The sequence below is a fragment of the Vidua chalybeata genome, chromosome 3 (genome assembly GCF_026979565.1).
Source record: "Vidua chalybeata isolate OUT-0048 chromosome 3, bVidCha1 merged haplotype, whole genome shotgun sequence".
Taxonomy (NCBI): Eukaryota; Metazoa; Chordata; class Aves; order Passeriformes; family Viduidae; genus Vidua; species Vidua chalybeata.
Genome location: NC_071532.1, coordinates 4,261,939 through 4,275,749, shown reverse-complemented (window position 1 = coordinate 4,275,749; position 13,811 = coordinate 4,261,939). Strand labels below are relative to the sequence as shown.

Below are 13,811 nucleotides of genomic sequence, written 5' to 3'. Positions count from 1 at the left end.
TATCCAATGGCTGTTCTTTCTTCTTTCAGAGTCTCTTGTTATCTGCCTTGGCACACCAATTACTACATTACTGCATTTCTAACACAACCACCCCATCAGTCCTGGATGCTGTCCCAAATCTGCATTTCACTCAACTTTCTGGAAGCTCATCTCCAGCACTTATTTCTTTCTTCCTTGTATTTCAGCTCTTGGGACAGCTGAGGCATATCTCATGAGGTACATCTAGGCAGAAGTCACAAGCAAGGGCCCTGTGAAGACTAGCAGAAGACACTTATGTTTCACTTGCCTAATAAATCTTGTTTCTGATGCCCTTCAGGGAGTTTGACATCTGCATACCTGTAACTGGAGCCCAGTTTTCAGTCTGTGTGATTAAAAAATCACTTCAACTAACTCTTCACATCATCATAATCTCCTTTGCTTAACCAGGAAAGCCATAATCTGGGATGAAGACAGGGACAGAAAATTGTCAGAAGAGGCTGGAAACCAAATAATCATTCATAAAACAATCTCAAGGGCTTATTTCTTTAAGAACTTATTCTTGATTTAACTCCATGATGTTTTATGGAAGCAGCAGTTGTGCTGCTGCCACTGGGGAGCTGTAGTCAGCTTTCTGATCTGTATGCACACACACACACAAAATTATGGGCACTAAAGATTTCAAGACAGCATTCCAGAAAGCAGCATTTCATTTGCTGCCTGATTTCTTTCACTCTAACATAAAAAAGGACAGTTAAACACCACCAACAATGCACAGTCCAGTGAATGATTTTGTAAGATAAAGATCTCACCTCTGGCTTACATTTGGCATTGACCATTGACTTCTCTCCTCCCAAGTGTCAGCTATGTTTTAGCCTGGAAGTTCCTGCCCTCACATTACTTTTGTTATCTGTTTATGAAAACATTTTGATCGGCATAACCATGCAGCAGAAGCTTGTACTGGAGGAGGATATTTTGGATGCTGTTGTTCAGAGGACCAAGGTAGCATGCTGATCCTCTCAGCCACACAAAGGAGCTGATTGACTGCCTGTGAGACAGCTCAATTCTGGATGAGTCAACCAGAGAGTGCCTGTGACCATGGCAGAGTCTGGCACCAGAGTCACACAGAGCTGTGACTGCACTCACTCCTCTGCCACTGGCCTTGGTAGCTGCAGTGTGGGTTTCCTCCCCATCAGTGTGTCATTCTCTTTCCTTACTATAATGTGTTGTGGGCTTAAGTATCTTCCATTTGTTGGAAGTGTCAGGATGCATGTGAAGCTGGGTTGGAGGGTTTTTTAGCTCATTATCCATCTACCTAGTCCCCATCCCCCAAACCAGAACTACTCCCATTTTAATTAGGCTATCAATTACTTTAATACAAGTTATTAGGATAGAAGGCAAAAGTGTTTGTCATCACAGTGATTTTTACCATTAAACTTTGTTAAAAATATACACATTCCTACTTCTCTACAAAGTTTTTATTTAATCTCATGAGCATGTCTGTATATTTTGAATCTGTAGCATCACTGAGCAAAGCAGATGCTTTCCTAAGCAAACCTTAGGAAGTTCTAACAGCATCTTTCAGATCTGTTGTTAAATCAACATAGAGGGAGGGAATTAGAGTTATCCCACAGCATCCCCTTTTGTGTGTCACATAAAAAACAACATTAAATGGATTTCTTACTCCTAAATGACTGTTCTGTGCAACTAAAGTAGGCATTCATCACCGTTATGGCTTCCACCTTTTCCTCTTTAACCAGGAAGCAAACCCAGTCTTAAAATAGCAGGAATCTAGGTTGAGGGATAATGTCTGCCAGGTTCAGGTGTAATCCTACCACCTGCTCTATCTGCCTGAGCAGTTTTCAGTTCCAAATTAACTCTGTTAATAGGTGTGATGCAGGGATGTGGCAATGTGGTGGAGGAAATCCATGTCAGATGTGGGATCCAGGAGTTCAGCTGCATCCGGTGCTGTTCCTGCCTGGCTGCTGCAGCCTTCCCTCTCTTTCCTTCTCTTTCTTCTCTTCCTTCTCATTCTTTGCCGCTGCTCAGCCCAGGAGCTTCATGTGCCTCAAGAGTGCTACAGCAGGCAGATATAGATGGCTTTGTGCAAAGTTGCACTCTCAATTTCTACATCTGTAAAACTGAGATAATACATTACCGAATTCAGAGGGGCAAATTAATCAGTCAGTGTGCACACTGCACCTTGAAAATACAAAATTAACTCTTCTGAGCCCATAAGTGCTGAAGATGCATCAAGGTGTGCTCCATGGCCTCTTGATTCCAGACAAAGGTCCTCTTGATTAAATTAGATTGCTAATGTATTAACGCATTAGCACACTTGAAGAAAGAAAAGTTTGAAAAAGCAATTTGGCTTCATCACATGAATGGTGTGTATACTTAGTGGAAATTTTTCCAGCATTCACAAAACAAAGAAAAATCAATAAAATGTCTGCCAACTGTTCCACTGAAAACATTTTATAATCTATAGCACTGAGAATCCTGAGCCAAGATAAACCAGCCTTGCTGACAGAAAATACTGACAATTATTTTACATTGATTCAACTTGGCCCAGCCCAGACTGACCTTGTTTATTCATCTCAGTCTCTTAATTCATATTAACTTGGCATCAAAATGGGACATGTGGCATGTGGGCTGAAGACCCATTTCTGTATCTTAGACTCAGATAAATGTAGTGCATTGAGTACTTCCAGTGCCTTGAGCTCTTAGGTAGATTTATATGCATTAGACTGAACTGGTTAAGTTCCTTTTATCCCTGCTGGGCTTTTCATGTCTGTTGACTGTAAAACTAGAAGCTCAGTAGAGGTAACATCTTCTTCTAAGCCTTTGGATATACATGAAATCCTCCCAGTACTGGTCAATTCTAAAGACACATCCAAAGAGGATGGAGGGTTTTAAGCGCTTTTAAAATATAAAAATAGAAGGGTTATGGCAATTTGGCAGCCAAAAAAGCAATTTGTGGGTCTCATCAGAATCCAAGGCTGTGTGTAAGAAAGCTGATCAAGACACTACAGAGGAGATAATGGGGTCGAAGAGCAGAAGAATCCCCCTGCTTTTCCAACCAGCATAATCTGGTCTCAAATGAAGTTTCTTAGTTTCTTATACTGAACCAATAAAGCTTAGTGTGATGGGAGAGTTGCATTACTGCAGCTTAAAAATGTCTGGAGAAAGCTGATGAGGAGAGGTGCTTTTAGTTGTTTTATATGTGCCCAGCTGCTTGCATAGCTGTCTTCTGGCTGGTAGTGGGAAGACAAAGGCACGTGGAAAATCTCAGCTTTTTCTTTAATTATTTATGTTCTCAGCAGCAATAAAGGGCTTTTTATGCCTGGAATGTATTATTTGTATTATCAAAGCTGAATGAGATTTTGCACTGTGGCAGTGAAGAAATTGGGTGCTGCACAAAAGCATTCACGTTTTTATTCTCACACGCTGTCGTAGCTGAAAGCCACCCTTAAGTAAAACACTACTTGAGTCAAACATGACTACATCCAATGAGGAGGAAAAGCTACCCAAATGATGAGAATCCTCCCAAAAGAGTTCCCAGTTGGCCTGGCATTGGATGTTTAGTTTATTTTCTCTACTTGATTCAGTCTTGATGAAAGCAATGCTCCCTTGGACTTCACCGGGCGCTTGGCAGGTTGTGGATGGCAGGACGAGAGGCGAGTCAGCAAGCCAAGATGGCACAATGTGGCCTCCAGGTTTCCAGTTCCACTGCACTGGGAATGGATTGCCTTTCCACATAGCTGTGTAAGCAGAGATTAATGATGGCTGAAGAAACCAAAACTAGCAAAACAAAACAAAAACAAATAAACAAACAAAAAAACCCCAAAAAATTACCAACAACAGAAAAAAACCCAACAAATTCATTTACATTTTCCATAACACATAGTTGATGCTTTCCTCACTGCACCTCTTTCACAACTTGGATTTCAGTGATGAAAGTGGTATAGGGACAAAAATTTCAGAAAATCAGTGCTGTATTTTGGGTTTGATATCCTCCTCTCCTGGCATCTGCCCAACTTCCTCCATGCAGGGCTGCCAGCAGTGCCTGGTGCCTGCTCTGTGTGTTACACATCCCCAGCCTGTCCTGCTTAACAAAATTTTAATTACTCAAAACACCACCAGCCTTATACCTTGTCTTTGAATGACAGGACAGTGCTGCAGCGACTGCACGGCCAAATGAGCGATCCTAGTGACGCTCAGTCAACAAACACACTGGCATCTGATGGAAAAGAGTGCAGTCTGTGGCCAGGAAATTACACAGGCTGCTGTATACCTGTAAAGATAGAAAACAAACAGAACAGCTTTACACTGTTCTGCAGTATCTCCCCAACTCTGCAGGCATTGCTCCCTCCCCTTCTATCACTTCTGTTCTGTCTTCCAAGACCCACCAGCCACAGACAAGCAGAGGACACTGAGCCTGGAGCAAATGGCCACACCACCTCCTTGATCCAGAAAACCTTTTCCAGCAGCCAGGAAGGTAAGTGAACAAGTCTCTTTCAAATATGCACAGGGGGATGAAGCTAGAAATATTGGTGATTCACATCTTGAACACTCATTTGGGTCCAGGAGAAAAAAACAAGGCATTGCAGCATGAGCTCGGTTTGTGTATTCCTAGCAGGGAAAGGCAGGAGGACTCAGCTACTGGCTCGTGGAAAGTAGAATAAGTCAACCAATCACCTGAATCTCCTTATCTAGCAGCAGTATCCCTGATTTAACACAAACAGGCAGGGTTTGTTACTCCCAGCTGTTGTGGCTCTGCTGCTGCTGGCTCCTGCACAGAGCAACAGAGCCTCCCGCTTCCCTGGCTTGGGAAGCAGCAGCGCACGCGGTTCCTGCGGGGCTCTGGAGGAGGCGAGGATGGCTGCCTTGCTTGGCATTCCCATCACAGCAGAGCCCAGGGAGTGCAGCAGTCCAGCAGAGGAGCAGCCCAGCACGAGAAGGTCATGGTTAAAGAGCTGTCCCATGCGGGCAGCCAGGCAGGGATAGGTCAGAGTGTTTGCACAAGGGGCGAGACGAGGATTTTTATCTCCTGCCCCGTCCGGGTGTCCCGTGGCTGTACAGACAGGTAGGAATGGAGCCAGTCTCCAGGCATGGGGAGGCCAGGTGGTTCCTACAGCCACAGCTGAAAGAGATCATTTCAAACAAGTCAGTTATGGATACACTTCCACCTTGCAGTGAAGCTGAACTTGCCACCGCCACAACAGGTCAGCCCTGCTGCCCCCTCGCCTCCTTCTTCCACCCACATTCATGCAGGGAGCTGACAGCACATTAACCCAACCCAAAAGAGCTGTTAGTTTTCTTTCCCGTGGGCTTTTGTCCATCCCATGAACCAACCTGCCTTGTGTGGGGATTAGAAGACACCACAGACAGCACCGAGCGAGGGGCAGAAGGACACTGCCTGCAGCAGGACTTCTTTTTGATGTTGGCAGCTGTTAATTCTGCTCAAGCTGTAACATGAAGCCTCATCCTGAAGCAGCTCCTGCAGCAACCTGGCAGCACACAGCCCTCCCAAGACAGGAGGTGAGCACTCAGGCAGGCAGCCTGTGCCGAGCCCCACCACCCCAGGGCTACCCCACTGCAGGGAGAGAGGAGTGCTGCAGCCACCACTGTCCCAGACTGCCCATCCCAGTCCTGCAACAGCTCTCCACTGAGCTGGGACCCCTGATCTGCTGCTGGTCTTGCATCTCCACATGGCCTCATCCACAAAAATCATGGTTGCTTTAACTTGTTGTGGTGTTTGAGGGAATATACATATCCTACGTGTATAGACTTGTATAAGCAATATATTATTTTAATTCATCCATTGAATAACATGATATAAAATAGCTTTTTTGTCAAAAAAGTGAAAGTAATACCTCTGTTTGTTTGGGTTTTTCAGTGAGTTAAATGGAATGTAAATAACATGGTGGGTGTTTTTGTTTGTTTTCTTTTTTTTTTTTTTTGAAGGAAATATGAAAGCCATTCCTTCAGAGCAGGTAACCCATTTCTGATTTATTATTTTATTTCTGCTTATTATTATTTACTCTATTTTGAAGCTTCCTGAAACTCCCCAAGCCTGTCCATGCAAGCTGTCTGCCTGCAGGGCTCTTGCTGGAATTGGTAGAAATGCTCCTGCACGGTTCTGCTAGAGTAGGGCTTCACCTGCTGCTTTGTACTGAGCACAGCACATAAAGCTCTCATCCTCCAGCCACGTTTCTCTTACACGAGCTAACCAGCCCTTGGACTGGCACTTCCAAGAGGAAGATTGCAGGGGAAAGGGGTGAGATGCTTCCCTACGTTGTAGTTATAACTCTGAGCTGATTTAACTGCGAGGTGCTGCCAGTAGAGTGGTCCATCCCTTCCCACACTGCCGGCCTCTGGGCCTCGTCCCTCTCCCTGTCCCGCACTGCCTCGCACGCTTCCTGCAGGAAACTCGCTGCGGGGGGAGAGGAGGAGAAGACAGGGAAACCCTACCCTGCCCCCCATGTCCTTCATCTGCCACGGGGACATTCCCTCCTGGCCTGGTTTGGGATCCCAGGTGGCTGGGAGTCAGTGGAGGTGCGCACAGGGCACAGACACAGGGCGAGCCTCTCTCCGGAGCCGGTGAGTCAGCAGCGCGCAGCACAAACGCGCTTCCTCAGTTCCACGCTAAAGGGAAAACTAAAATAAAGTATAACAAATGATAAAATAACTCGTGGCAGCGCCAATGAAGGCACAAGAGCGCCTGTGTTTTAGCCTTCTCCCAATTACAATTCCTGTTTAAACTTTTATTTTTGAGGCCAAAAAGTATTCAGTGTTTGGCCTCAGTGCAAATAGATCATTAAAAAAAAAAAAAAAATGAAAGGAAACACTTCAACCTTCCAGCAGAGCAGGATGGCACTTATTTATTTCTTTCATTACAAAACCAGCCTGTGCCAAGTAAAATTGTGCTCTAAGAGCTGTTCTACCAGTCCTGAAGCACTGAGGAAGAACACACAGCGGCCCCACCTCTGCAGCTTCCTGCAGGCCCCTGTGCATTTGCACTGGGTGGAGGATGGGCACAGGCTGGGGACCGGGTGCCAGAGTTCACCACATCAGGGTCACACCAGAGGGAAATCCTCATCTCACGCGACCTCTCTGTTGGCCTTGGGATGATTTCAGTGGCCTCAGGACACAGAGTGAAGTAAAGCATAGCAGAAGTGATGGTCTGGAGACGTTGGTGGGATCCCTGGGTTTGCAGCTGGGTTAGCCAGCAGTTAACTGTTCCTTCCCCGAGCTCTGTGAAAGATCTCCTTGCCTTCACATAAGCAGTTGAACAAATAAGCTGAGAAGTTCATTTGAAATCTCTGGACTATAACAGTGAAATCCACAAGCCCAAACACTCAGGCTGTATAAGGAGAATGATGCACAGAAGAAAGCTTTGCCATCACATCATTAAGGACTTACCCAAGGGAGTGGTTAAAGCATTCTTTGGTTCCAGAAAGTCACTGCAACTGAGTGGTCACCGTTGCTAAAAGCTGGTGGGTCAAAGTGTGACCTCTGTGACCTGGGAGTAGGTGTTTTGATTTCAGCACACATCACAGAGCTGCTTGTGCACAGGAAAACGGGGCACTTCCATCTGAGCTGCTCTGGGAAGGGAGGCAGCAGCTATGGGCTGCAGAGGAAGATGGCTGGCAAGGTAAGGGGAGCCTCCAGTGCACACCAAGGTTTTTGGAGAAGAGCAGCCATCCACGTAACACTAATTTTGTGCTTCTGGGAAAACATTTCTATCAACATTTTGTCCTGACTTTTAATGGCACGTGGAAATTCAGAAGTCTTGCAGCAGCTGGGTACCAGCACGGGAACCAGCACCCAGCAAATCAGACCAGATCCTTCTAGCTGGAGCGACCTGTGGCTTTAATCCAACTCATCCCAAACCCATCCCAGACCCACCATCAGCAGCTCTTTCCTCTGGACACCACCACCAGCCTGCTGCATGATGGACAACCCATTCCTGAGGTGCCACTTTCAGCCCGCTGCTTCCCCGGGCTGGCGTCCCCTGACGCCACTTCCCGCATGTTGCTTCAGCGGGAACTCGCACAATACTGGGCTGGGTGCCACCCAAGGGGAGCACACCCAAAACCCGGCCCTTCTTGCACAGGCAATTCTGCAGGAAGATCCCTGCAGCTGTGAGCTGGAGGATTTGCTTTGCCCTCCTTTGCCAGTTTGTTGGGGAAAGGCTGGAGCCAGGGGTGACCTGTTCCCAGCGCGGACGGCCGCTGCGGCCTCGGCAGGGATGGGCCTGACACGGGCCTGTCTTCTGTAGGTGCATCACAGCGCGTGAACTCCTCGCTCGCTGCTGCTCTCAGCTATGAGGAAGCTTCTCCTCCCTGAAACTGTGGAGATCGTGCAACAAACTGTTCCCAGTGACCTGCCAGAGCAACTGGCTGTCACACAGCCAAGCAGTGCTCAAGCTGTTGAACAAGATTTGTTTTCTGGAGGAGAGCGTTGGTAGTGGCTCAGAGGCAAGACTGTGCTACCATGGGGGTCACCTGTGTCCCTCCAGCACCAGCACAGGTCACCTGTGTCCTGCCTGCAGCCCAGTGGTGCGAGGGTGATGGTGAGGTCTTCTCAGCTGGCAGTAGGACAAATGCAGTCTTAGGTGGCTTTGCCAGACTGGTTTTGGGCTGGCCAGAGGATCCCACCACTGAGCACAAAGGTGGGGATGAAGACAGATGGTGGAGGAATGAGAAGAACCTGCAGCTTTCCTTGCCCTGTGCATGGCTTGCATGGGTATGGCTCCTCAGGCAACAGGGCTGAAGCAGATGAGAAGTGAGCATCCCATCCTCAGTCTTGGCCAGGATTTGGTGTTCATGTTCCATCCTGGAGGTGAGATTAGAGTGGCCTGGAGGACCGTGCTGCTTGAGACCCAGCCCAGCCTTGCTGCTCTGAGCAGAGCAGTCCCAGAGGTCCCTCCTGCTCTGTGTTATTCTGGGATTTGATAATCTTGAGCAACTGTGTGGGTTAGTTCAGAGTTTCCATGTAGCAGCACCCAGAGTTGGATCAGTGAAAACTAAGGCTCCAAACACCTTGGTCACCCACCTTGGTACAAGCAAGACCCTTTGGAAAATGTTAATCACAGCTGCTCTCTTGTTCCTGGACCAAGAGACTGATCTTCTACCGGGCAATTTAAGATGCTGAAGCCAATGGCTCCTTATGGCTACCAGGTGATAATTTTAATATATTATCACTCAGTGGATTATCTATCATCCAGAATGGTTTTGTATTGTGCTATTCAAGGGAAACAAGGCATTCCCAGTGAAAACTACTGGTACCTATGGATCCTAGCAACAGGCATGTCCTTCCACCTAGTCATTCCTGCAGCCTGGAACCAAGCAGTCTTCATCTGAATAAAACAGGTGTTTAAAATAATTTCCTGGGGCTTCTTCATTTATTCTCCTCTCTCCAACTCTTGTCCTTTCCCACCTTCATCATGCCCTTGAGAATAATCCCAGGAGAAAAAGCGTAGCCTCCTGGGAGCAACACAGCAGCGCGGGGAAGAGGTTTCTCTGTATTTCCCACTCTGGGAGAGTAGAAGGATCCTCTGTTCTGCCTCAGACCTGTGGAGACAGAGCAAACCACTGCCTCCATCCTGCCATCCCTGCAGGTCCGAGATGACTTAGTGGCTTTTCAATTACAGGGTGTGCCTTCCCACAGCGCTCCTCCCTTCGCCTGCCGGAGCGGGACCACATCATTACCATGAAAAACCCCACGATCTGAACTCTCCAGGGCACAAGCAGATGCTCTCCTGTCAGGATATTCATGTTTTCCTTCTCTGGAGGACCAGCAGCTCATTACCATGGGGAGCAGCACTGCAGTGCTGGCTGCCCCTGTTCCTGGACAGCCCTCTTCCTGCACAATGAAAATCAACTCTCATCAGATTATTACGGCATCTTTTATTGCCGGGGTGCTGCAGCAGAAAAGATGCAGATAGCAGAGGAGGATTCCAGTCATTACCACTCTTCAGCCTTTGATTAACATTAAATACCTCTGCAAACTTCATGCCACATCACAGGCTTCCCACGCGACACCGCCAGGTCTGCTTTAGTGTGACCAGAGAGGTTTGCAAATAGAATTTTTTAAAAAGTATTTTTTTAAAAAAGCAAGTAGGTAGGTCTGCAGGGCTGGGTTCTTGTTCACATCTCCCCAGACAGAGGCGCAAATCACAAACCCAGGTCAGATACCCACCTGGTGCACTCCAGACCTTCTACCTTGAGCAACAGGGACCTACTCAAACAGCCTTGAACTCTTACATGGTCAGACATGGTGTGAGATCGTTTTCCAGCCTGCATTCACCTGCCCACCTACTCTCTTCATCCCCAGAGCAACCACCAGCAGAAACCCCTCTGCATAAGGCCCTGACACAGCTCTGGGGACAAAAGAGCCCTTCAGCCCTTCAGCCACTGATGTTCCTCAGGGCTTTATTGAAAAAAAAAAATCATGTTTTTTGAAGCCTCCAGCAGGTGTCATTCAGAGAGCAAGGAGAGCCCACAGAAAGCTTGAAGCCACCCAAAGCCCAAGGCACATACACACAGTCCCACCATGAGGGCTCCTACCAAGGAAGGCACCTCATAAGCTCCCTGAAGTGAGAGGTGCCTTACTGAGCAAAAATCTCAGTGGTGAAGCTGTGCTTCACGTTTCCACACTGGAATAACCTGATGGGGTCTGGGATGCAAGCACTGGTTCAGGTGGGACATCAGGGACAATTTCAAATCATCTTCAGAATACCTCTGAGGCTTTTCAAGGGGTTGTATTTTGTCAGGGCCACCTCTCAGCATCTCCCTGCAAGGGAAGAGCCAAGCCATGGGCTGGAAGCTCAGTGTCCATACAGAGCTTGTTTGGGGCTGTTGCACTTTCACTGCTCCCTCCATACTGAGATAGAGAAGTCATGGAGGGAATGCTGCTTTGGAGGGAGATCTCTATCTCTGTGGTGAAGTGCACATGCCATGAGATGGAGCTGCTGCTCTGGTAAAGGTTCCTTGTGAAGCTTCAAGAGTTAGGAGTTTTTTGTTGGTTTTTTTTTTTTTTTTAATCTTTCCTGAAGTCAGGGAGCCAGGGAGTTACTCACATGAGTCCTGTGCACCCTCACCAGTGCTCCCACAGCCTGACACAGCCCTGACAGCCACCTCCTGGGGCCAAGCCCACCCCCTCTTCCCACACCAGCCAATGTGTTTTGCCCTCTGAGACAGGACAAACACACGTTTCCCTTTGTTTCCAGCTCCACACCTAGTTTTTTTCTTTGCATCATGAAGGGCTGGCTACTCATCTGTAATTCAAAAGAAAGCAATGACTCACTAGACTACATCGCTTTCCAAGGCAAAGCATTTCATGCATTTTGCAGGCACGCTAGCCCTAGCCCGGGTTATGAAATAACCTTTGCTGGTGGCACACATTCTCCTCATCTCCATGTCCTTTGCAAAACCAGAGGGCTCAGGCTTCCACCCTGCACAGGCACAGAGTGCAGGATGGGATTTGTGCCTAAATCACACATTTGCATCGTGTGAGGAATGCCAGATGCCATCCCCACTTTAAAACCTGGCTGGCCACGCGTGGGCATTAACCCAGCCGAATTAAAAGGTAACAAAAACCTAAAGTTTCACTTTTGCCAATAGGTTTCCAAGCACCAGGTGAGGGGTCTCAAAGGCAGGTGTAGCCTTGGCTGCCAGCCCCTCACATCCCAGGGGACAGCATGCACATTCCCTGGAGCTGCAGCCCCTGGTTTTCCCAGGAACACCAGGGGCAGCGGGGTGTGAAGGGGCTTAAAAACAGATGAGAAATGCCTTACCTTGAATGATAAGCCAGTCTTCACCATTTTGGGGCTACATCCTTCATTCCCAGGCCAAAGTGGGACAGTGTCTACAATTATCTCTCTTCTCCCTGGGTTGGGGTGGTATTTTGATGCCTGTGTTTCCATCCCCCAGTGCCTCTCCCTGCAGCCTGCTTGATCCTGCCTGTCTTTCCCCCACAGGAGACTGGAGACAGCGGGTCTCTCCAAATTGTGCATTTTGGGCTGGTGTGACTGAGCTGCCCAGGCAGAGAAGAGGAAACCTCACCAAGGTGATGAAGTTCACGGGAAGTCCTTTGGCAAAATTCCAGCCAGCCCTGGGTCTGGCCACTGGCAGATGACAAAACACCAGGCTTAGAAAATATCCTGTTCTTAGACCTCCAAATTATTTCTGAGTTCATATTGATACGTCCACGCACAAAGTGCCCTGTGTTTGCTTGTGGAAGGCAACTTGGTGACATTTTCATCAAAGATGTCAAAAAAGCGAGTAATTGCCAATCCCCATTTACTGGACAAACTCAATGCTGAAAAATTTGGTGGGGTTTCTTGGATGAATCCGTAAGCTTTTCAGGAGAAAGTCCGTAATTCTCTATGCATTATATGTTTTTACAATCTTAGCTTGGAAGCAGATTTGAATTTCCACTTAAGGCTCTGAAAACCGTCCTATTGAGATACCAGCAGATAAGATCTTCACTCAGGATACCTCTGTGAAAGAGCAGCCTTTCACAGTCAGCAGCATTTTTCAAAGAATGCTCTCAATTTTCATATCTAGATATATCATCTTAGTTGAACAACCATTATTTTGCCTTGAAAAAAAGATGCAGAGCCTCTTAAGCATCATTCCATTGGAGTCCAGATTCTAATCTGCCTCCTCTAACCACAAAGAGAAAATGCACTGAGAAGGGGACCTGTGCCAGCCCTCTCTGGTTTTTTTCTGGCAGTGAAGAGGGGTGAGCATCGTCGTGGGTCCTTCCTCCACCACCTGATGGAGCGCAGAGTGTAGGGACATAGATGTTTTATGCTCTGTCATAGGCACATGTGTGGGTCAATCTTGAGCTTTTTGGGGAGCACTGGGTCGTTGAAACCCAAAGCCAGCGAGCTTCTTGAAGTTGGTTTTATGCGGTGAACAAATCTGTACAATGGACTGAAAATGAAGGCACAATGTAAAAAAATTAAAAAAAAAAAACCAAAACCCACAAGCCATTAGAAGGATTTCATTAACAAAAATGCTGCTTTTACCCAAATAAAATATTTACAGGCCATTTTCCCCTGTACCTGATGGGTGATTCTGGTTGCACCTTTCCATGCGTGTGTTCAAAAGAGACGCTTTGGTTTGAGGTTTGAAGGGACCCAAGGGCTTGCAGCCCGTAGGGTTTTGTACACTCAACAGGGAGAAACAAATAAAGAGAGCTTTGAAACACAGCAGCTGCTGCCTCACACAGCCGAGGTGGTGGTGACCAAGCTGGGAGAGGAGCGTGCCTTTAATGTCCCACGGATTGAAATGGAATTTCTGGAAAACACGCGGCACGGCGCTGGACCGCGGTGACGGGGGGCTTGTTCTGCCTAAGAGGCCGTGGCACATGGCCCTGCCATACAGCTATTTTGCTGAATTGCAGCCATATTTCTGTCAGTACAAGTGATGGTCTATATGAGGGATTAATCTGACACCAGACAGTGATTCTTAATCCTTCAGTATATCATAATCTATTTACTTTGCATGCTAAGAGGATTTCAGCTTAAAAATATACAGGAAGTGATACTAGAAATATACATAAGGTCCAGAATACTGTTTCCTAAAATTGCAGTTTTTCATAAAAAAATATCCTCACATGGTTTTCTTGGAAAAGTCCTGTCTGTCCAGGAAAAAAAAAAAAGTGTTGAATAGGGATTTAACTGAAAATAGGTAGATGTTTTTCTCTTTAGGCTTCAGCCCTGTGACCATTTTCACCCTCCTCCTTCCCCACAGCATTTTGTGCTCAGCAATGTAACATGAAAGGAGAGTTCTCTAGTAGAGCAACTTCCTCAGCTGGGA

General features: G+C 47.1%; 1 protein-coding gene across 8 annotated transcripts in view; it reads left to right on the top strand.

Annotated features, from left to right (window-relative positions):
- Positions 1 to 12,185, top strand: part of WDPCP (WD repeat containing planar cell polarity effector) — a 148,313-nt gene extending 136,128 nt beyond the window's left edge. For 5 of the 8 annotated variants that reach the window (XM_053939605.1, XM_053939606.1, XM_053939602.1 and 2 more), the window contains 2 exons: positions 4,380 to 4,474; positions 11,963 to 12,185. In XM_053939605.1, coding sequence (XP_053795580.1) covers positions 4,380 to 4,474; positions 11,963 to 12,120 — 253 coding nt within the window. In that variant the 3' untranslated portion in view covers positions 12,121 to 12,185. Of the gene's footprint in view, positions 1 to 4,379; positions 4,475 to 5,943; positions 5,973 to 11,962 lie in introns of all 8 variants that reach the window. The other 3 variants (XR_008430257.1, XM_053939607.1, XM_053939609.1) reach the window with 3 other exon arrangements.
- Positions 12,186 to 13,811: the final 1,626 nt, after the last annotated feature.